This window comes from Suncus etruscus, chromosome 7, assembly GCF_024139225.1.
Source record: "Suncus etruscus isolate mSunEtr1 chromosome 7, mSunEtr1.pri.cur, whole genome shotgun sequence".
Classification (NCBI taxonomy): domain Eukaryota; kingdom Metazoa; phylum Chordata; class Mammalia; order Eulipotyphla; family Soricidae; genus Suncus; species Suncus etruscus.
This window is the reverse complement of record NC_064854.1, coordinates 12388956-12412846: the sequence shown is the minus strand read 5'-3', so window position 1 is coordinate 12412846 and position 23891 is coordinate 12388956. Positions and strand designations below refer to the sequence as shown.

Sequence of the window (23891 nt, the reverse complement as noted above, 5' to 3'; positions counted from 1 at the left end):
CCCCCAACCCCACAAAGCAGTGGGTGGGTGATGAGATGAGGTTCAGGACAGGGAGATGCCAGTGTGTTCTCAGCATGTAGGCAGTTGATTACCAGAGTTCTTGAGTGACCATATTTATTTTCTATTTTATTTTGTCCTATGACATTTACTGGTTGTCTAGAATAGGTTTTTCCATGACTTTTTTTGTTTACTGGTAACAAAAGAACTTGCCTTCTTTATCCATGAACAGGGAGTAATGCATGTACTAGGAGGTCCTCTGTAAATACACTTTTCAAGTATAATTTAGCAATTATTTTACAGCCTCAAAGAACCCCCTCCCTTTGTTGGTGCACTGCAGTCAAATACGAAGTTACGACAAGCGGAAAGGCTATTTGAAAATCAACTTGTTGGACCAGAGTCCATAGCAAATATTGGGGGTAAGTAAACCCCTGGAACTGTTGTTTTTTGTTGTGTTTTGTTTTGTTTTTATTTTAACTGGGAGACTTCTGAGACTGGAGGGAGGTAATCTGGGGAAGCTTCCCGAGCCTGGGTTGGGGGTGGGCCTACACCACAAATTTCTCCCATCAGAATCTCTGCTCACAGTGTTGGATACATTAAGTGGAAGGGAAAATGGAAATGTCATTCATTTTTATGTAGCTAGAACTTGACCTTGATTTGCTGAAACCCAAACCTGAAAACAGTGTCTCATGCTTGAGGCCTTAGCAGTCTGGAGCCAGGTGTTACCTGTGTATGGTAAGGAAATGCAAAGCTGAGACAGAGGTCATAGTGAGCGGCTACGCATGCGTGTTCAGTGTCTGTTCCCTGATGCCAGTGGTACAGGTGTCCTTGAGGTGCTCCTCTTCTTTCCTGCTGCCACCAACTCATTCCCCAGTCCCTGCTTTTGTACCTGGCTTCACACAGAGGGCTCAGTTTTACAGCCTTTGGTTCAGCTTCCCAATTCAGAAATGTTTGAAAAGACAGGTGTGTTGTTGTGATTTTTTCAGAGAGACATTGAGATCTTCTTTGTGTCCCTTGTGAAAATAAATTATCCAAACTGGAAAGATAAAGTAGGAAAGTGAATTTTTGGAATGTCCCAGGAGGAATGCTTTTCTTGACACTTCCCTCCACCTAGACTGATCTTGGGCTTAAAGAATAGAGTTTTCCTCTCATGGACTGCTCTGATTAGGCAGAGTAATTTTGACTATTGGCTTGGTTTTACCCCTTGTGTGTTGATGAATTCTCATTAGGCACATACACATGAAAGGGTGTTTATCTTCTCGGAAGAATTGATCCTTTCTCATTATTAAATGTCCTTTGTTTCTGAATTTATTGGTGCCCCTTCAGCTACAATGACAATTCTTGGTTCCTTTGTTTTCTGTTCATAGTTATCATGCATTGCATAATGAGAAAAAACTTCTGAACATTTTATTTTAGGAATTTCTAGCCTTGTTTAGACAGCAGTATCATCTCACAACCAGGAAGTTTGCTATGTACCTGGACTGTGTGTTTTAGCCTCTTGGGATCCTTGTTGTTTATGTGGATTCATTGTTGACCTGTGTGTCAAGCCACACATAGCCTGTAAACTGGTTATTTGTAGATGGTACATAGTTGGGTCCCCTCTCTTGATTACTGTGTCATTCTGTCTTTCATTTATATAGCTAGAGTCTATATATAAACAGAGAGGGGGGGTCCTCAAACATTTTTTTTTGTCCTCAAACTTTTTTAAACAGGGGGCCAGTTCTCTGTCCTGTAGACCATTGGAGGGCCAGACTATAATAAAAATAAAAATTATTAACAAATTCCTATACACAATGCATGTATCTTATTTTGAAGTGAAGAAACAAAACAACAAATACAATATGTGGCCCACAGGCCATAGTTTGAGGACCACTGAGAGACTATTGGTATTGAAATGATCACTGATATATTTGAATTAATAGCCGCCATCTTTGCTACTGTTGTCTATTCACTGCTTTGGTTTTATTACTGTTGTTGTGTGCCACATTTCTGCATTTTGTCAATTTTATTTATTATTTCACGATTCTCTTTTTTTCTCTCTCCTTACCATATCAGTTACACATTTAAGAACCCCCTTTTAATGACTGCCCAAGGGTTTACAGTCTCTATTTTAAAACTACAGACTGTTTTGCATGATTTCTGTGTCATCTTTGCCAGGGCCATGCCAATCTCCACATTACTCTGATTTTAGTATGTCCACTGTCGCAGTGAGCATGCAGAATGCTTTCATTTTCTTCTGGATCTGATCAAGCAGCAGCAGACACCGATGGGAGGTGAATGTGATTAGGAGCCCCAGTTTGCTCATGGGCATGTGGAAAAGTTGGGTTTTGGTTACTAGCAGGTGATTCCTGCACCTGGTCTCTAGGGCCATGTTCAGGCTCACCTGGCCTCGCCTCAGGTTCCCCAGACCTCTTCCTTCCCAGACACCATCTCTCCTTCCTCGAGAGCCTCACGGTTTTTTGCACAGACAAATGTCTGAGGGAGGGTAGGAGGTTGTATGGTCACTGTCCTCAGACTGACTTGGTAACTCTGATTTTTTTTCTCTTTTCCTTCTTCCTTTCCCTTCCCTTTTTCTTCCCCCTCTCCTGTCAGATGTGATATTCACTGGGACTGCAGATGGACAGATCCTCAAGCTGGACAAAAATGAAATCGAGGTCATTGCCAAGCTTGGTTCAGGCCCCTGCAGTAAGTTGTCAACAGTCCCCCTGGTATCTCTTCCAGTCCCTCAGAAAGGTACCTGCAGGCTGTGCTTGAGGCTTTCCTCTGGCTGTAGGTTCACACTCAGAAAAGGAGTACTGCCCCCCACCCTTCCCTATGCAGAGGGCCAGGCTGGGGTGTCTCTTAATTCTCTTACATATCAGGAGACTAGAAGAAGACCATTACTTAAAGTCCATAGGCTTCTGATGAGTTAGTTATATTCTACCACTAGAATGTTTTTAAATGAAACTAATGCCTTTTTATTGTTAGATGAGGACCACACGGAGAAGAAATGACAAATTGTGGCAGAATCTTCCCAGATGTGACTGTTACTAGCATTTGGCAAATGACTCTCTCAAGATTCGCAGCCATGCATGATTTTGTTGTTTTTAAAAAGGGTCCCTGCTGTAGCAATGGGGTGGGCGGGTGCCAGGATCTACTCCGGGCACTGCCCAATAGTTCATTGATAGAATTTCATATGGTGGGGCCGGGTAGGTGGCGCTGGAGGTAAGGTGTCTGCCTTGCAAGCGCTAGCCAAGGAAGGACCGCGGTTCGATCCCCCGGCGTCCCATATGGTCCCCCCAAGCCAGGGGCGATTTCTGAGCACATAGCCAGGAGTAACCCCTGAGCGTCAAACGGGTGTGGCCCAAAAACCAAAAAAAAAAAAAAAGAATTTTATATGGTTGTTCTGCTACTGATGCCTGGGGCCTTCCAAGATTCCCCAGCAGTGCCAGGTCTGAACTTGGGGCTGCCAGCTTGCAAGGTCTGCTCTCTGCCCCCTTTGACCTCACTGGCTAGCTCAGTCATGGTTTTATGTGCTGGAATCATATAACTTCTTTACCTGCCTTTTTTCTACTCCATATTTTGGTGGTAATTATCCCTGTAGTTAATAACTCTACAGTACACACATGTAGTGATGCCCTGAAGGACCCCTCAATAAGTATCCTGCAGTGAGCACTATAGTAAGCACCCTGTGGGATCCTCCGTGGGATCCGAAATGAACATTCTACTGTAAGCACCCTGCAGTGAACACTAATAGTACTCTGGAGTGAGCACTCTGCTGTAAGTGCCTGGGAGTGAATACTGTGTAGTAAGTACCCTGGAGAGGGCATCCTCTAGGAAGCAGTGGAGCTATACTATCAGTAGCTAGGATGAACATCTGAGGGTAACACCAATGGTCACCCACATCAGAATCCCTGAGTCATAACACTACAGTGAATATGCGCTGCCTGTGCTGAGAAAGAATGTTGATTATAATGCATCTAAGGAACAAGGTGGTAGTTTTTCTTTGATGCCAGGGGGAAAGGAATCTGCCTTCCTCCTAGAATAGTTCAGGTCCAGCAAATTGGTCAGACATCCCTGGCTCCTGAGATCTGGGGGGCTTCCCCACCTTGTAGTGCTCAAAGGTTCTCCTGGATCTGCACTCAGAAATCACCAATAGCATGCTCAGGGAACCATATGGGATGCTGGAAATCAAACCCGAGTTGGCTGCATTCAAGGCAAATGCCCTATCCACTACAGTATCGTTCTGGCCATATGATTGTCCTTGTTTCAACATTCAGGTTAAGGTTTGGGATGTGGGCATGATTCTTGAGTACTGATTATTCTGTATTTCTGGATTCTTGGTTCTGGCCACACTGGCCTTTTATTCCTTTGGAGGTTGAGGGGCACAAGCAGTTCCTGGGGCTACTGAGAACCACCATTTATCTTCAGCCTAGCATTTCAGTGCCTGGGTCTGGCAGAACCTCACTGCTCTGGTCCACCAGCATTTCCAGAGTCTCAGGGGACCATGCAATTCTGGGGAACACTGAGGACTTAGAGTATGGAACTATCTCAATTGCTTCCCTACTCCCCACCAAGCAATTAGAAAGTCCTAGGGGCATAACGCATAGGGCTGGGAAAAGATGTGTCTGTCTCTAACCACAGTCTTTTCATTCCACATTCATCACCGATGTTCAGAAGGCAGTGGTGAGGTGCTTGGAAGTGGGTCCACATTGGAGTCCTAGACCAGCCACTGTCTTTTTCCACTCGTTTCCCTAGAAACCCGTGATGATGAGCCTACTTGCGGAAGACCACTGGGCATCCGGGTAGGACCCAATGGAACTCTGTTTGTGGCGGATGCCTACAAGGGACTATTTGAAGTGAATCCTTGGACACGTATGTACCAATATCTTATTACCTTTGGGGATGATATGAAATATTCTTAGTGAGTGGTGTAATAAATTAATGGCCTAAGTGATCTAATAGTAGTCCTAAGTGATGTCTCCTGGAGACCATAGTCAACACTTTGCTTGTCTGTTGAAGGATGCTGACCATGTTGCCTACAGTAGCAGTTAAGAGCAAGTATCTTCTAACTCTAACTTCTTACATGTGAGCACCCTGTTCAACAGCCTGATTTCAGGATTGGGGTCTCCAGAGCCTCACTCACTTATTTCTGTTGGCTCATTTTCCTTTAGTTTAGTTCCTCCTTCCATTTCAACCCAAGTGTTCACCGACAGCCACTCTTAACAGTCACTGTATGTGTTTCCTTAGAGGTTGTCTCGTCAGGGAGAATCTATCATCTTGAATGATGGGCTCAGGCACCACAAATGGGCCGAATAGGTGCTAACAGTGACTGTGATTTCCTGGGCTTGCTATTTCACTCATGATAGAGATAATGGTGCCATTTTGTGTGACCATTATGAAATGACGCACGGAGCTTAAATGAGACCATAGACAGCAAGACTGTTATGTTCATTCTGTTCTTTGAAAAGTTTTGCTCCCATTACTAGATTTCAGGTAGTTTATATTTCACACACACAAATAGAACTTTTACTATGACCGTATGTTTAGAGATTATTTAAAGTTAGCTGGTCTTCATCAAAGAAGCCATTGAGGATGGGAGAAAATTCTCCACTGCCTGGTGTGCAAACTTTGCACACTGGGCCCTCAGATCCAATCCCAGCAATGCTGGGGACAAGCACTGGACCAGGAGTTGCTTCTTAGCCACTGAGAGTAACCCAAAAGCCAAAAAAATGAAAATAAAGGCTGGTTGGTGGGAATGTCATCTAGTCCAACCTTTCTGGAAAACAATATGGATATTCCTTAAAAAAAAACAAATCTGGAGATTGAGGTTCCTTATGATTCAGCAATACCACTCCTAGGAATATACCCTAGGAACACAGAAAAAACACAATACAAAAGTGACTTCTGCATTCCTGTGTTCATCACAGCACTATTTACAGCAGCCAGAATCTGGAAGTAACCCCGATGCCTGACAAGAGATGAGTGGCTAAAGAAACTGTGGTTTATCTACACAATGGAAAGCTATGCAGCCATTAGAACAAAACGAAGTCATGAATTTTACTTATAGGACATGGAGAGCACTATGCTGAACAAAACGAGTCAGAGGGAAAGGGATAAACTCAAATAATCTCACTTATCAATGGGATATAAGAAAAATAAAAGACAGTGTGAGGATGATATCAGAGATGAAAATCAGGAGGACTATTCCATGGTAGGTAGCTTGCCACAAAGACGGAGAGTCTTTGTTGCCAGGAACAATCTCTGAGCATCACTGAATGTGGCCCCAAAACAAACAAATAAAATATAATAAATCTATGACATGGAAAATCTCAATGTAGATTTTTGTTTTGTTTTGTTTTGTTTTGGGGGGGTCACACCCGACAATGCTCAGGGGCTACTTCTGGCTCTATGCTCAGAAATTGCCCCCGGCAGGCTTGGGGGACCATATGGGATGCCAGGATTTGAACCACCGCCCTTCTGTATGCAAGGCAAATGCCTTACCACTCTGCTATCTCTCTGGCCCCTCATGTAGATTTTTAAAAAAAAATTTTTTTTGTTTTTGTTTTTGGGCCACACCCGTTTAACGCTCAGGGGTTACTCCTGGCTATGTGCTCAGAAATCGCCCCTGGCTTGAGGGTATCATATGGGACGCCGGGGGATCGAACCGCTGTCCGTCCTACGCTAGTGCTTGCAAGGCAGACACCTTACCTCTAGCGCCACCTTCCAGGCCTCAGATTTTTTAAATTTTTATGGAGGTAACATGATTTGAAATGATATTACATTGATATTTCAAGCTTAAAATTCTTCCGTACATGCCCATCCACGTCCACCCTGCAACATTTGCTTCATTAGTCAGGCTAATTGATATTTTGAAATTATTGAAATACAAGTTTCTCAAATGGAAGCAAGTTTTTTTGTTTTGTTTTTCCCATTCCTTGACTTCTCCATCTCTCCCCCAGGTGACGTGACTCTCCTAGTGTCCTCAGAGACCCCCATTGAGGGAAGGAAAATGTCCTTTGTGAATGACCTTACAGTAACTAGGGACGGGAGAAAGATATATTTCACAGATTCTAGCAGCAAATGGCAAAGACGAGATTTTTTGCTTCTGTTTATGGAAGGCATCGACGATGGGCGGTGAGTATTTGTTCTCTGCTGATTCTAGAGGCCACAAGGTAGGCGAGTGTCTTTGGCAAAGTGGGTTCCCTCCAGATCATGGGGTTTGTCCTTGTTAGGATATTTCAGATGGTTAAGACTGGACCTTGATGGCTTACAGACCAAAATCATGGATGCAGCGTAGTGGAGCCAGTCCTCCCTAGTTTTTTAAAGGAAGAGGCCTAGAGTGAACTCTTAGGGTTGAGGCAATCAGAAGAGGCCTGAATGAGCAGCCCGGCTGATAGGGACTCCCCAAGACTTCCAAGAGGGTGAATTGCAAAAGGCCTCCAGCCTGCCCTGTGACATTATTGGAGAGGTCTCTCAGACCCACACTCCAGCATGCAGAGGATTGTTGAAAGGATTTACCCAAGAGTGAGAAGCTGAGACAGGAACCGAGTCATGGTTGCTCGATGGTCAAGGTGAGGCCTGTCTCATGAGGGCTCTCGGCCTTTTCTCGCTCTTCCGTTTTCCCAAGGGGCTCCTTGGGGAGAAGGTGAATTTAGACATTATGTGGTTTGAGTTGAGGTGTGGTGAGCATAAAGCCAACTGGGTGTGAGGAGTGAGTGAGTGAGTGAGTGAGTGAGTGAGTGAGTGAGCAGAGAGGAGCGTGTGGGGTAGAACATAGGGCATTGCTGAGTGTGCTTGGCTAGACAGGAACACATCTGTGAGGGGTTTTGCCTAGGGAAAGCAGGCTGACCCTCCCCCTTTATTCTGGATGGAGAGGTCCCTGTTGCTATCGGATAAGACATGGGTACCTTTGGAACTGTAGACCTTTTCTCATTGACCCTCTGCTTTTACTCACTACAGCCTGCTGGAGTATGACACAAAGACCAAGGAGGTAAAGGTCTTGCTGGACCACTTGCGGTTCCCTAATGGGGTGCAGCTTTCTCCCGACGAGGATTTTGTCCTGGTTTCAGAGACCACCATGGCGAGAATCCACAGGTGTGTGTCAGGACCACTAAGCTGGCCGTCTGAGCAGTCCGTCCTGTCTGATTGGGGCATGTAAAGACCCAGTGACAGTCCCACATGTAGCAGTGCTTGCTCCTGCTGTGGAATTGTGACCATGAAGTGTACGTGTATCCTATCTTCTCTTAGGCTTCTGGAGAACCTTGCTTCAAGCTGGGCCAAGTACCCACCAGCTCTCTTTTCAACCCTCCTTTGTCCATGAAAAATATCAACTGTTAGGGCCCAGAGAAATAGCACAGTGGCGTTTGCCTTGCAAGCAGCCAATCCAGGACCAAAGGTGGTTGGTTCGAATCCCGGCGTCCCATATGGTCCCCCGTGCCTGCCAGGAGCTATTTCTGAGCAGCAGCCAGGAGTTACCCCTGAGCACCGCCGGGTGTGGCCAAAAAAAAAAAATATATATATATATATATATATATATATATATATATATATATATATATCAACTGTTAAATGACTGGCTCAAAGTTCTTCTGAAATTGGGATTCGCTGCTCACTGTTTATTGGGCATATTTTTTCAGATTCTACGTGTCTGGTTTGATGAAAGGAGGAGTGGATCTGTTCGTGGAGAACCTTCCTGGATTTCCAGACAACATTCGGGCCAGCAGCTCTGGGGGATATTGGATCGGCATGTCGACCATCCGCCCCAACCCAGGGTTTTCCATGTTGGATTTCCTGTCCGAGAGACCCTATATAAAAAGAATGATTTTTAAGGTAACTATGAAAGCGCTGACTTTACAAAACAAAATGAAAATGTACCTGATGACCTTTGCAGTTCTAAAGTTTCTAAAATTGTTTGTTCTAATTTAATATGTTGATATTAATATTAGTGTTTGTGTCAATTAATACTAATATTAATATGGCTCCATCCTGCTCGCTCTTCCTTTCTCCCACAAGCTTCCATTCCAAAGGAGTCTCCCCTATCACCCTCCACTGTATTAAATTTCTTCTTATTAAAAGAAAAGCAGAACACCTACTCAGCCCGCTGGCCAGCCACAGACCTATAGCCTTAAACAAACTCAACTTGCTGAACTGTTTCTCTCAAGTTGAGCCTTCTGCATCATTGTTTTTGCTTACTGAGCTTAGTTGGCTTCTGTGCTTCTGTACCATGTAATTTGCTGTGCTCCTATTGGGCTGTTAGTGTTGTGGAATATAGAAGTGTGGCTTGACTGAATCTGCTCCAAGATCGGTAAAACTGGAACAGTTCTGAGCCTGCCTTTCTACCCACCCCTAGGACCCTAGTGTTTTCCACCTGAAGATGGGTCTGCGTGTGAATTTCAGTGGTTCTGTTTGGCATCTCCTGAGATTAGTATATGAAGTTGGGCTGCTTACTTGGTGGGATATGGAATGTATTTCTTCAATGTATTGAAAGAACTTGGGGGATATAAAATCCTCTATAACAGTTTGTTAGAGCTTACTGGTGAACCTCATCTGGACCAGGACTTTGATTCTTGGGGAGATTTTTCATCACTCTTTCAGTTTATTTGCTTGCAGTTGGTCTCTTCAGGTTTTCTATTTCTTATTGTTTAATTGGGAGGTAATATGATTCTAGGAATTCACCTATCTAGGTCCTCTAACTTAACAGGATCTTTTTTTGTGTTTCTGCAGTTTATTGTGATTTCTCTTCTTTTATTATTGAACTATCTGGTTGTTTTATTTATTTTAGTTTGGGGGCCACATCCAGTGATACTCAGAGGTTGCCCCTTGGGTCCACTTTCAGAATTACTCCTGGTATGCTTAATGTAACATGGAATGACAGAGATCGAACTCGGGTTGGCTATAAGTAATTGAATCCAGGTTGGCCACGTGGAAGGCAAGTGCCCTACTGGCTGTGCTATCCTTCAGGTCCCATTTGAGGTTTTTTTGTTTTTTGTTTTTTGTGTTTTGTTTTGTTTTGTTTTGTTTTTGGGTCACACCCAGCGGTGCTCAGGGGTTACTCCTGGCTGTCTGCTCAGAAATAACTCCTGGCAGGCATGGGGGACCATATGGGACACCGGGATTCGAACCAACCACCTTAGGTTCTGGATCGGCTACTTGCAAGGCAAACGCCGCTGTGCTATCTCTCCGGGCCCGGGGTTTTTTTTTTTTAATATTTTTCCTTTGTGAGTCTCACCACTAAGGGTTTATCTGTCTTGCTTATTATTTCAGAGAATCAGCTCCTGGGTGTTTTTGTTCGTTTGTTTTTGGGTCACATCCCGCAGTGCTTAGGGGTTACTCCTTGCTCTATGCTCAGAAATCACTCCTGGCAGGCTCAGGGGACCATATGGGATGCCGGGATTCTAACCACTGACTTTCTGCATTCAAGGCAAACACCTTACCTCCATGCTATCTCTCCGGCCCCAAGTTACTACTTTCTTTAAAAGCTTGAACACTCTTGAGTCTGATAGAAGCACATCAATCTGTGCCTTCCTCCCACCCTACCTCCATTAGCTTGTTTCTTTCCCACCTTTTCACTCTGAGCCTATGTTTGTCTCGCAAATTCAAGTTCATTTCCTGGAGATAGCAGATTATTGTTTGTTCTTTTTCTCCCTGATCCATCTGGGCACTCTGTGCCTTTTTTTGTTTGTTTGTTTGTTTGTTTTGGTTTTAGTTTTTGGATTACATCTGGTAGCACTCAGGAGTTACTACTGGCTCTACTCTCAGAAATCGCCCCTGTCAAGCTCAGGGGACCATATGGGATCCCGGGATTCAAACCACCGTCCGTCTGCAAGCAAGGCAAATGACCTACCTCCATGCTATCTCTCCGGCCCCTACCCTGAGCCTTTTGATAGGGGAATTCAGTCTATCAACAATCAGAGATTATGGATCTAAAGAAACTGTATTGCCATTTTTCTGTGTGGACGTTGGTGGGTTTTTTTGCCATTGGCTCTTTGCTTCTCATAGAATTGCTTTGGCAAGAGATGGAGGCATTGGCACTCAGGAAGCAGCTTTATTGAGTGTGTCAACATGAGGTGTGAGGATCCTTATTCAGAGCCTGAAACCTGAAAACGAAAGGAGATTCACTTAAATGCATTGGGCAAGCATGGTTACCGAGGCAGGAAACAGGATTATAGAAGATAAGAACATTTCTTTCTCACTACCTGATTGGCGCCCCCTTACTCGAAAGACTTCATTGTCCAGGTCTTAGAAAAACCACTACCCCCTCCCCTTGCTCACCACAGCTTCTCACAACCCTGTTGCTGTTGATTCTTGCCACATTAAACAGCCTTAGAGTAATTCTTGCAAGGCTGGTTTAGCCCCTGTAGCAAATATCACCCACTCTTTATTGTCTGACTTGATATTTTCAGATCTCAACGACAGCTTCACTTAGGTCATATTTAAAAGGAACAGGATGCTACTGTTGGGACAATAGCCTGCAGTAGATTCCTCACTGCCATATGCCCATGAGGGGGCTCCAGTGGCTGGGGTATGACACTGTCCATTGAGGTGCTGCCTGCAGGGGCAGAGACAGGAACCCAATGAGGCTACTAAGGCCTCTCCTTGGATCCAGAAGTCTTGTTTTGTTTTTTTTGTTTGTTTGTTTTTGGTGTTTGTTTTTTTTTTCTGTGTGTGTGGTTTTTGGGTCACACCGGCAGTGCTCAGGGGTTACTCCTGGCTCTATGCTCAGAAATTGCTCCTGGCAGGCACAGGGGACCATATGGGACGCCGGGATTCGAACCGATGACCTTCTGCATGAAAGGCAAACGCCTTACCTCCATGCTATCTCCCCAGCCCCAGAAGTCTTGTTTTTAAGCTTTGAAGACCACCAAAAAGTCTAGTTTTACAAGGACCCCAGGCTATAAGGAATCCAGCCCTGGAGGTTGTAAGAGACAGCGATCTGAGAGGATGCTGTAGAAATGTCTAGATAAATTGATGAGGCTAGATAGTATTTCTCAGGGACAGTGTGGAGGGACACAGAGAGGGGCAGCCTTTCATAGGGACCTGAGAACAGGGGAGTGTATGGAGTGTACCCACCCTGGTGGTCCTGCAGGGAGATGTTTATATGGCAGCAAAGTCTGGGAGAGATTGACTCCGTTTGATCAGTCACAACCTACCAGCCCATGATCTACTCCTTTGTCTGTCTGAACATTTATGGTAACTGGAAGACGTCAGTCCTTGGGCATTGGATGTTGCCCAACTCGTTCCTCATATTAAAAGAAAGGGAACATGGGCCCGGAGAGATAGCACAGTGGTGTTTGCCTTGCAAGCAGCCGATCCAGGACCAAAGGTGGTTGGTTCGAATCCCGGTGTCCCATATGGTCCCCCGTGCCTGCCAGGAGCTATTTCTGAGCAGACAGCCAGGAGTAACCCCTGAGCATCGCCGGGTGTGGCCCAAAAACCAAAAAAAAAATAAAAATAAAAAAATAAATAAAAGAAAGGGAACATTCGTTTTCATTGTGGATCTTGATTGTCATTTGTTGTTGGGTTTTCTCATCTTCTGCTGAAAGTGCTTAGTGTTCTTATTGGCTAGTTTCTGTATAAGATCCCATGAGGTCCCCCCAGCTAGGAGACACCAAGGAGACTATGCCTGGCACAGTCTTCTTCCCTCATCTCTTCCTTTGTTATGGTATTGCTCTGGGTAGGACAGGGGTCTCAAACTCAATTTACCAATGGGCCGCAGGAGGCAAAGTCGGGGTGATCCTTGAGTGCAAAGTCAGTAGTAAGCCTTGAACATTGGGGGGTGTGACCCAAACAACTAAAACAAAACAAAACAAAATAAGATTCCTCTAGGGCAGGGCCACAAAATGTTGTACGGAGGGCCGTGAGTTTGAGACCCCTGGACCCATTCCTACATGGAACTCTCCTGGTTTCTCATTTATCATCAGTATGTCTCAGAAACCCCTCAGTTGCTTCTGCGACATCTCAGACCTTATCCAAGGACTTGGCCAGCCTTTTCCGGTTAGATTTATAGGTTTTACTCAGAACTAAGGGTTGGGGGCCATTCCTCATCTTGGCCTCCACCTTGGACATGCTTGATGATTTCTAGATATCTGGCCATCTGGTCCAAAGAGACATTTATATCGTGGAATTGGTGTATTTTCCTCTCAGACCAGAGTCTAACCAGCCATGTGCTTTTTTTCTTCCAGCTGCTCAGTCAGGAGACACTGATCAAGTTGGTGCCGCGGTACAGCCTCGTTCTAGAGCTCAGCAGCAGCGGGGCCTTCCAGAGAAGTTTTCATGACCCTGACGGGCAGGTGGTCAGCTATGTGAGTGAGGTACATGAGCATGCCGGACACCTATACCTGGGCTCCTTCCGGGCCCCCTTCCTCTGCAGACTCAACCTCCAGGCTCTGTAGGAGCCAGCCGATGGCCCCAGGCTCCGCACTTTGTCCAGGTGGTGCATGGGCGTGACCCCATTACCTTGCACCCACAGACCCACGCAGAACACCTCTCACCGGCCTTTATATTGAGCAGGACACGTCCCTGTGTTGTGGCGACTGGATCCAAGCACAGTTTGCTCAGAAAAGAACCTTTCCAAATACAGAGGTTCTTGAGCACTCAGGGGCCCTTTGGTGGGGGCTTGGATTCGTGGATCAAGTAACAGATGAACTATCAGGGAACTTGTCCTACCACTTTTCTGTCTTTACTATAAAAGGGTCCATCTATTTGGGGGGTGGGGAGAGAGACAGGGAGAAAGTGCAAAGGTGTGACGAAGTGGAACTCTGTGCTTAGTTATCAAACCATGTTTCCCCGAACTGTTAGCCTGGTCGTAGTTTGCGACATCCCATCCCATGTTTTGCTTTGTTACCCTCTCTCTGAGGGTGGCATCTCTGAGCCATCAAGAAGCAGGGACCTGCATGGGTCCTGCCTAGGAAAAGCTTGTAGGTTCTAGTACTTGGAAAGGATTGACTGTGAACAGTTAACTGCCGAAGTGCAGGACTGGGTAGCTCAGACCTATAGGGTGAGCCACTGACAGATAGGTCCCTAAGCCCTAAGCCCTAAGACCCATACCTAATCAGGTATGGCCCAAAAACAAAAAAGAGAGAGAGAAATTGTGTCTGGAATTGGCTTGGGAAGAGGCATCCCTGGCTCTGCACTCAGGAATTGCTCCTGGTGTGTCTCGGGACAATATGGGATGCAGAAATTCAGCCCTGCTGCAGAATTGAACCCAGGTCACCTTGTGCAATGAAAGCACCCTACCCGCTGTGTGATTCTGCCAGCTCCCTGGAATTGTCTTTAATAACCCCACTGAAAATGTTTTTGGACGACTGTAGAATTAAAAATGTGGAGGAGCATGGTCATTGGGCAATAGGGTTGTCTTACAGCACTAGCCAGCTATCCCCCTGGCTCTTTCTTGCAACCTCGTTGCAAGCAAAGTGTTGCATCAGATAAACAGCTTCATATTATTTATGTGATTTTACAGGAAATAATATCTGATGTGAGCGTACTTTTTAAAAGTACATCTCATAGCTCAAGTACACAGGAATAATTACATAGAGCGTGATCCTTCGACCAGCAAAATGTTTGAACATGCTGGGCCCTGGTAAGGCATGCGCTTGATTGAGAACAGAGGACTTTGCTGTCAGGGCTTAATTTTTTATTACCAGAGAACCTGGTAAATTGCTCTTCGTAGCCAGGAAGTCTTGTATTTCCTGTGTTTATCCGCCCTTCCATGTAGTGAGGTGAAGCACAGCACCCTGCCTTGTCGCAGCTGAACTGGGTCAGCACTGATGTGAAATGCTGTGCTTCCAAAATTAAAACTGGTGGTCAGACTTTGTAATGTGCCTTTCAGAATGGCAGGGGCAGATTAGGGGTGGGAGATAAGGGGAGTGTGGGAACATTATTGGGGGGATTGGTGTTGCCTAAAACTTAACTGTCAATGACTTTGTAAATCTTAGTTTTTGAAATAAAGTTTAAAAATCAATCAAATTCATTGGCTCATTCATTGTGTGTTTCTGTATGAACCATTACGAAATCATCTGAATCCAGTGGTTGCTTTTTATAGGCCAGAGGCCTGGTTCTGAGATATTTCCCTCACTACCACATGCATGCGGAGTGGTCCCTGGTTCTGGATGTGTTTTTGTGTCCCTAGACACAGTATCAATGTCTTCTTCCTCCAGGTGGGACCTGAATCACAGGGGACAGTGACTTATTTGTCCAGAATTTCAGATAACCATCTGAGTGCTGAGGTATGACTGGGAATGGGGGGCCTGGACTGCACCTCAGAATTCTCTACACTGCCCAGTCTTGGATGTGATCCTGGCATAGGCCTGGTTAACAATTTCAGCATGTTAAAGGGCAGTGCCCTCACACCTAGCATATGGTAAAGTATTGTGTATAGAAGAGATTTTTACAGGAACCTGGGAGGCATTTTGACTGGTTTGGTTAAGTGTGGGACTTAAAGGGAATGGCATTTCTTGGGATCATGATTCTGTTCTGCCTTAGAATTCTTGGTGTTCCACATACAATAGAGCAGAGAAGACACAGTCTCCTTCTGAGTGAGTCTAACCTCTAGGCTTTAAAGACAAGAGCCAGATAGGTTGGTGAGATAGAGTTAATTAAAAAGCAGTAAATTATGAATGTGGCTTCCTGTCAGGACTATTCTTCCATCAGACCCATACCTCAGGCATGTGGTTTTCCATCCTGATTCACGCAGGCCACACCTCAGCCCTCAGCACATTCCCATGGCCCAAACATACCCCAAAAACAGTTCCACAAGGCAGACACCAATCTTGAGTGGCCCACAGACCCAAATCCAGGGCCACAAGCACATGGGACCTGTCAGGAGTCTACATTCTCCTCACTCTGCTGGTGTAGAGGCCCCTGAGCCCAGAGCCTTTGACATGAGTGGATCCTTGGTTCTGACCCCAAAGCAGGGCCTCAGGCCTTCCCTAGTTGGCACCTGCTGGCTCTTTCTGGTTATTTTGGTCCATTGGTTTGACTCTCCCAGATTGGGCCACCTATGAGTTGTGTGTGAAGGTTACAGTCTCATCATGGTCAGGGATGCTGAGACCTGGAGTACCAGCTCACTACCACAGCTATACAGCTGCAGTGGTTTGGCTAGTGAATGCAGCTCTGTTGGGCAAAAATTGCACAGCCCTGACTGCACTGGCTGAATGGACCTTCAAGCATGACCTGAAACAGCTAGTTCAAGTCATTTGGGACAAAATAGGTATTTACTTAGTGGATAGTGGAGTGTTTTGCCCTGAGTGTTAGGCAGATTGGGTGGAGTAAAGGATGGAAGATTTTACAATTGAGCCTTCGTGGTACAAGAGGAAGAAGTCAGTTCCTTGGCATCTGGAGCTCAGGCCCAGGCTCGCATCCTGGAGAAGGCTTGAGATTGATGGCCAGCCAGATCCTGCAGCAGCTGGTCATCTTAATTACATGGGAATTGCCCAGCCCCAAGTACTCTCCTGTCTGAACCTGCCATGTTTGTTTAGTTTTAGTTTTTGCAGTTGGAGAATTAAACCCAGGGCCTCAACTACACAGCATGGATTCTACTGCTGAGCTACAAATGTGATTTTGGAGGATAGTGACTTCCTTCCCAGGGAGGGAAGGTTAGGCCCAGCCTCCAGCCTGACTGATTCACAATCTCAGAGTAAGGTATAGAGGCCAGTGCACCTTTGGGGACCAGTCTTTGGCTAGCTCGGCCCTGCTCAGTGAGCTCACTGAGTGAGCTACACTGCAGAGCAGAATGGGAAGTAAGGGTGAAATCCCACCATCTTTGGACTGCCGTGGGCAAGCTATTACTTCAGGCCCATCTCCAGTGCTTTCTGACCCAGTCTCCCAGCTCTCTGAACACTAAGCAATAGGTTTACTTTTAAGGCAGAAATCATGGAATAAGTGGCATGCCTGTGGCCTAAAGAAAACCAGGAGGCAGCAGGATAAAAATGGGCTTGGAATTGCAGTTATCTTTCTCGCTGAAGGCTAGTGGTGATGATTCATTGCGATTGTTTGTGCCAATTGGAATGAGTGATGTGGTAATATTGAGTTAGACAGTCTTTTTTTGGGGTGGGTTTTTTTTTTCATTTTTTTTTGTTGTTGTTGTTGGATTTTGGACCATACCTGACAGTGTTCAGGTGCTACTCATCGCCTGTGCTCAGGAATTACTTGTGGGCTCAGATGGGACTGTATGGGGTGTCTAGGATCGAACTTGGGGCTGCTGCATGTGAGGCAGTTGCCCTGCTTGCTATCTATTGCTCTTCCATACATTAGCCAGTCTTAAGAGACATGAATACATGATTTATTTCTCTGCAAATCTTTCAAAATGCTCCACAGCCAGCTCAGCCCCCTGTCCCAGGTAGTCACGATCTTTTAATGGGTATAAGGGATCTGGGGGCTCTTAGGGAAGCCTGGAACTATGGAGTAGCAGGGCACAAGTAGTCACACAGGGTTGACTCAACCCAGGGCAGAGCACCTGAGTCAAATCTCAGCTAGGAGACTCAGTCCTAGGTGCTCAAACCCTGGTTCAAGGCAGGGCAGGGCAGAAAAGGTGGGGAAGAAAACAGCACGTTTCTTCAGGCCCCTGGGCCATCTGATGTTCTGTGCTTGCTACTCTGGCCTGACTCAGGTCACTTGTGAGATGCTCCTCCAGGAGGGCCCGAGATAGGCTCACCATGCACCAGCCATGGGACCATTGCAAGGCCAGGAGGAAGCTGTTGACAGTGGAGCGCAAGCACTTCGGACTTGTGGAGCCAGGGGACGACCCAGACTTCAGTGTAGCAGGAGAAAGTCTGAAAAAGAGAGCGCAGGTATATGCGTTGTAGCATTCATGCTTTTGGATTGTTCGTGCGTATGTCTGCACATGGTGGTGTTTCATTAACGAGTTCTGCCTTGAGTTTTGACTTTGAAAAATTTCAAACCTTTGATAAATTTGAATAATGAAATATATATACATATTTATTTGCCTCTAGATTTACAAGTTCTTCCCACCTATTTGTTCTCTCCATGCATTTGCACATATATAATGTGCAAAAACATAATTTCTGAATTACCATATTTTTCAGTCTATAAATGCATCTGACCATACGTAGTATATAGGGAAAAAATATTCTAAAGCAAATGGTGCAATATAAAATCCTGTCAGGAGATGGCGACTGGGAACAACCAGCCTGCGAGGCCAAAGTGTTTATAATACGCCGGTCTACAGCTGGTTAAACACATTTACCGAACTTTATTTTTACAACAAAAAATAAAAAAAAATATTTTTCTAAATACTTTTACATTAATATAAAAAAATCAAAGTTGCAGCAGCTACCAAATCGTCTTAAACAAAAGCTCTATACATGATAATGAAAGTACATTAACCTGATTGCTCGTACTATGTGGCATGTCTGAGCATAGACATTTTCCTTTATCTTTTGGGGGGTGCGTCTTATGTTTCGAAAAATACGGTACTTGAAACTCCTTCTTCAAAAACCTCTAATACTCCCAGCCCAAATCTCCAGCCTTGGTTTCCTGCTTTCTTGGTGTCTGGCTAAAACAGTGATGGTGGGTGTTTTCCTCCATCCCAAGCCAGCAGGGAGGGTTGGGAAGGTGAGCCACCCCCAGGTCCCCACCTGCTCGAACATGCGGTTTTTCGGAAAGTTGCAGTTCTCCAAGTTCTGCGGATGGTTTTTCTTGCAGGTAGTCCTGCCAATGTCCATGTCAAGCATGTACTTCAGGCCATTCACGATCTAGAGAGACCAGAGATAGGTTTGCTTTATTCAGGGCAGTTCCTCTGGCCACGTCACTCAGGAGTGAGTAGGAGTGAGATGCCATGGGGGGGAGAGGTGATGTCTTAGAAGTTACCCAAGGTCTCTGAGAGGGAAATTTATAGGGTACTTGGCCCCCTCCAGACAGACCCCTGTGTCAGTTCTTCACTTGTTCATCTTTGGGGGGGGGAAGGGATTGTTTTGGGTCACACCAGCTGTATTCAGGGCTTACTCCTGGCTGTAGGCTCGGGGATCACTTCTGGTGGGCTCAGAGGACCATATGGGGTAACAGGGATCAAAGTCAAGTTGCCCTCCTTGTTAACTATGTTTCTAGCCTCTTGCTCTCCTTGTTGCTGCCTGGGATCCTCTGCACTCTAGTGTGAGATAGGTTTGGTGCCCTGTTTGAGACCAGCCTCTTCCCCAGTCTCATCCCTGGGAGGGACATGGGACTTAGTCTACCCCAGAACTGTTCTGTCCTCAGATTCAAGTGGGACTCTTGGTCTGTCCAGGCTTGAGATCCTAACTGCTGTGCCAGCTCCTTTCCACATGGCATTGCCTTCACTTTGCTTGGCTTTGAATCTTAACACTTCCAATAGCCTTTCTCTATTTGGACATAACGTCTACCTTGCTTGACTCCTTCGTGATCTCTGGCCAGGGAGCAAAGTTCCTTTGGTGGCTTAGCCCCACCAAAGTGGAGAGTAATGATCTTGTCCTGAAGGCCAGATTTTTTTTTACCCTCCTACAGGGTTGCTGAGTGCAGTACCTGTGTACCTCAACATTCTGCAGGAGTGGGGTCTCTGCAGCAACCTACACCTCTAGGCTCAATATCTGTGCTGAAATATGTCCAGTCTATCCCAGCCTTCTGTTTCCAATGACATCAAAAGGAGCCTCTGAGAGTTGTGATTGGCCAAACCAAACAGATGATGTCAAGGTGCTGTCAGAGGGGGCCTGTTTCCAGAAAATTTCTCCTCCCATGCTCCATGCCAGATTCACAGGCCTGCATAGATATCAGCTAGCTTTAACTTCTGATGTCAGTACATGCTGGCCCTGCTCGGCAGTGACTGTGCCCTATTGCTGGGTTCAATACAGGGCTTCAACCCAAGTCCTTCTTGCTTCCCTTATGCTATTGCCTCTACATCCCAAGTTGGAGTGCAGAAGATTGGTCGTTTCTCATGAAAAGGCCTAGTTCTTCTTCAGAGGGCAGCATCTCCCCCAGAGTATGACCCAGGGGAAGAGCTAGTGGAGAAGTCATATATCTGGGAAAGTTAATCATCTGGGTAACTCAGTGGGGAAAAAACGGGGCCCATGGGGAATGGTAGAAAGCATTTGGAGACATGGTGCAAGTGTGGGACCCAGGCACAGTAGTTCCACCTGAAAAGAATCTAGATAATTGGCTGCTGGGGCTGTCTTTCCACTTTCTCCCCATGTGAGAGAGGCCTCAGGCCTGATGGGCCACCCAGGATAGATTTGTTGCCCTATTTGAGGCCCTGCTCTGAGCAACACTGGTGTGCAGTGAAGGCCAGGACACTCATGTGTCTGTTTCTGCTGGGATCCAGCTGCCTCCCATCATCCCTGGGATGCTGGTGAGGGTGCAAACCTTTACCTGTACCAGGGCTCTCTTGATGCGGGATTCCTTGAACAAGAAGATATCATTGGAGCAGTTGTTGAACATTTCCACGCTGAATCTGGCTGCTTTGAGCACATCGGGGTCATTGGTTTTCACTGGCTTTGGAAATCCAGGTTTTATGCTAGAATCCTGGAGCTGCTGACAGGTATCTGGAAGAGAGGAGAAAGAGGTAAAAAAGAGAAAGGGAGAGAAGGGAGGGAGGGAAAGAGGAAAGAGAGGAGAGAAGGGAAGATGTGGGGAGGGAAGAGGAGAAAAGGAAATAAAAGAGAAAAACAAGCACGTTGTGATATCCTGGGATCCTGGGTCACAGGGTCATCTCAGTCCTTAGTGTTTATCTCTCCATACTCAGATAGCCCTGGCATAATAACTTGGCATCTCTCAGCTTCACTCTTGGTCCTTTGCCCACAGTGATCTGTGCTGTCATGCAGTAGAGAATTATGCCCAAAATTCTGTTCTCGGCAATAGGTGCAGGGAAGGCACAAGGGTGGGTAAGGAACAGGCACTGTGCTCAGCCCTTTTCTGAAATTCAGACAGAACCCAGGGTAACCTCTGATACTTCTGGTTAAACTGGCCCAGCTCCAGCCTCTGTCACATCTGACAAAACTTCCCTGAAACTAATCCCTCCCACCAAGCATGAACGGGGCTTTCTTTCAGGCCTTTCCTCAGCCTCCTGGGTACCAGTGCCATTACTGATCATCTGCCCCTTGGGGGCATCCAGGTTTGTGTCTTGGCGGGAACAGGGAATCTCCCATCCTTCCCATCAACCCTCCTTTTGCCAAGCCACGGTAAAGTCCTTTCATTTTATATCATAGAGTTCCTGGCAGATTGGATCTAGCACTTCTTTCTCTTAGAAAATATACAGCTCAAAACCCAGCTGTAAAAAAAAGAAATAGTGCACTAGTATGCGATACTTTTATCATCTTAGATAAATTTGCTAATTTAGAAAAATTACATCTAGAGAAGATATAGCTTGAGCCATCTTTCATACAAACAATTCAATAGATCACTTTTTTTTTAAATAGATCACTTTCTTTTTTTTTTTTTTTTTTTTTTTTTTTGTTTTTTGGCCACACCCGGTGACGCTCAGGGGTTACTCCTGGCTATGCGCTCAGAAGTCGCTCCTTGCTTGGGGGACCATATGGGACGCCGGGGGATCGAACCGCGGTCCGTCTCCTAGGCTAGCGCAGGTAAGGCTTACCTTACCTCCAGCGCCACCGCCCGGCCCCCAATAGATCACTTTCTTAACCAGCATTCCAAACCACTAAATACAAAGGTCAGTGGGGAAGCTAAGGAAGACACCTACAATTGGGAGATATGGAGAGAAATCCTGAAAAATTTCCAAATCCACCCTAATGTCTGAACCTTATAGATGAGAACCTAGAAATCAGCACTTAATGGATTAGCAATGGACATTAAGGAGTCACTAGCCTCCAAAATTAAATCTATAGATGAACATTCCAACCAACTCAAAGATCTCTTTCAGAAAATGAGAGAACCCATACAAATGGAACTGAAAGAACTAAAAAAAAAAATGTTAGCAAGACATAATAGTAGAATTACACAAGTGGAGAATCACATAGATGAACTTGAAGACAAATTACAAGCCAACAGTGATACAGAAGTAAAAAAAAAGAAAGGAGATACAAAACACTGGAAGAAAATGTAAAGTATATAAAAAAAAAGAAAATGTAAAGTAATTAATGAACAAAAACAAAAGAAATAATCTCCAAATTATAGGAATACCAGAGGGGGAAGAAAATGGGAAAGGGGAAGAACTAGTGAGGGAGATAATAGCAGAGAACTTTCCCACCCTTGGAAAAGAGGTTTCTCTACAAATCCAAGAGGCCCTGACTCACTATGTATCTGAAATTGAACTATGAAGGACTCTGTAGATCACATTTGTTTCAATAAAATACTTTTAAAAAATACTCCCTGGCCCCAAGGTTAGGGAAGCCCAGGCTGGGGGCAGCTGTTGCCTTGGGTTGGTATTCTCTCCTTGTATAGGAGCCTCCTACTCCCACAGCAGTGGTCAAAGCCTATCCTACCATGACTCCTGTGTTGTTTAGGTACCCAGCTCTGAGGACAGGACTACATGGAAAATTCTGTCCCAAGGAGAGCACCATGGAGTCAGTGCCTGATAGGACTCTGACTCCCACCATTTGCAATCTTCATGCACTCTACTTGGATCAAAGGTGGGGGGGTAACACACCCAGAGAAGCCTCTAGATGGAGCTAGAGCCTGACATCCATCCTTCATATCGCAAGTTCTTCAATAGGCATGAAGTTCTGGATGGAGGGCCAGCTCCACATGTTTTCTCAAGTACGTATTGGCTTGCCTATGTCATCATGAATAGACCATGATCAGGTCACCTTAGGGTGCAGGGGACAGATGAACCTTTCCAAGAGGACTCACCTGGGTCGAGAAAGAAGACTTTGTCCAGGGGCCGGGGAAGTGCACTCACTACCAAGAAGCCAGCTGCCATGTGGCTCCCCCCTCCGACCTCGCCACAACCCACCCCACACAGGAAGTTCTAGAATCAGTTCTCACAGGAGACCAGGGAGATTGGTGGGGACTGAGATCATATCTCTGTTTAATCTGAGCCCTCTGTGAGGAGCATCCTGGAAGCCTACGCCTCCAGCCTCTGCCTCTGAGGTCTTACATGGAGGCTCCAGCATCTCCTTCCTCCCTTGTGGAGCTCTACACGGAGAGGCTACAGGGGAAGCTTGAGACAGTCTGTCCTGAGCACTATGGTGAGTCCTCAATCCTCCCTGTGGACAATGAGGAAAACAGTGGCCAGAGAGGTAGCCCCTCACCTAAACTCCTCAATATTTTCTAATGGTTCTCTCCAAGGTTTGGAGGAGTGCCTCTCTCTGGTGGGCACAGAGAGGGGTACTTAACAGCTGACTGGGAAGAGGTCCGGGTAGGCAGGGTCATGGGGAATGAATGGCAGACATGCCCCCTCCCTGTCACACTGGCCATCATCACCACTGTGCCCCACAATGGCTTGGGGCTTGTAACCTTTGTACAGACCAGGACACTGGGACTGTCCCAGTATCACTCTCCTACCCCAATACCCTCCTGGCAGCCAAACTGCAGGAAACAGACACCAAATCCCAAGGACCCTCTTCCAAGGACACCAAAGCTGGTACTTGAGGTCAATGAGAGCATGGATTGTGGAGTTCGGGGACAAGAACTGGGCTGGAGCTAACTGAGTCCCTTTTTTCAGGCCTCAGCTCCCTGGTAGGATAGAAAAGTCCACGGGTGTGGGCTCCCCGGGTGAAATCACAGGCAGGAAGATGCCATGGTAGGTGCCCAAGCCTTCCCCATTCCTGCTCCCAGAAATATCCACTGTGCCCACACTTCTCCACCAATCCTCCCCAACCAGTGAGCACTTAGGGAGGACTTGAAGAAGCTCCTGTAGCATCTCTGGAGTGGCTAACACCCTCCTACCCTTCTGGGGGCTCCAGCATGGAAAGTTCTCTCTTCTTACCTATACGGACCCCCAAGGTGCCCAGGATAAGGCAGCAGCAGGCAAGCACTTGACAGGAACGCAGCAT

General features: G+C 46.0%; 2 protein-coding genes across 2 annotated transcripts in view; one reads left to right on the top strand and one right to left on the bottom strand.

Moving 5' to 3' along the window:
* The window catches only part of APMAP (adipocyte plasma membrane associated protein), a 28204-nt gene extending 14678 nt beyond the window's left edge, over positions 1 to 13526 (top strand). Inside the window, exons 3-9 of the mRNA XM_049776246.1 lie at positions 301 to 416; positions 2590 to 2682; positions 4735 to 4851; positions 6939 to 7113; positions 7939 to 8073; positions 8616 to 8808; positions 13161 to 13526. Of these exons, the coding sequence (XP_049632203.1) occupies positions 301 to 416; positions 2590 to 2682; positions 4735 to 4851; positions 6939 to 7113; positions 7939 to 8073; positions 8616 to 8808; positions 13161 to 13370 (1039 nt within the window). The 3' untranslated portion in view covers positions 13371 to 13526. The remainder of the gene's footprint in view (positions 1 to 300; positions 417 to 2589; positions 2683 to 4734; positions 4852 to 6938; positions 7114 to 7938; positions 8074 to 8615; positions 8809 to 13160) is intronic.
* A 3731-nt stretch (positions 13527 to 17257) lies between these two features.
* CST7 (cystatin F) lies at positions 17258 to 23891 on the bottom strand. The gene is made up of 5 exons (XM_049777514.1): positions 23825 to 23891; positions 20311 to 20483; positions 18573 to 18689; positions 17630 to 17747; positions 17258 to 17325 (listed from the first exon to the last, which is right to left on the bottom strand). The coding sequence occupies exons 1-5, from the start codon at positions 23889 to 23891 to the stop codon at positions 17258 to 17260; spliced, it is 543 nt and encodes a 180-aa protein (XP_049633471.1).

What these genes read in the sequence shown, in the direction of transcription:
- CST7 (XM_049777514.1), bottom strand. Translation starts at nt 23,891, where the DNA reads ATGCTGCGTTCCTGTCAAGTGCTTGCCTGCTGCTGCCTTATCCTGGGC. An exon ending in CACCTTGGGGGTCCGTATAG is followed by an intron (nt 20,484 to 23,824) that starts GTAAGAAGAGAG and finishes CCTCTCTTCCAG; the next exon opens with ATACCTGTCAGCAGCTCCAG. An exon ending in TCAAGAGAGCCCTGGTACAG is followed by an intron (nt 18,690 to 20,310) that starts GTAAAGGTTTGC and finishes TGGTCTCTCTAG; the next exon opens with ATCGTGAATGGCCTGAAGTA.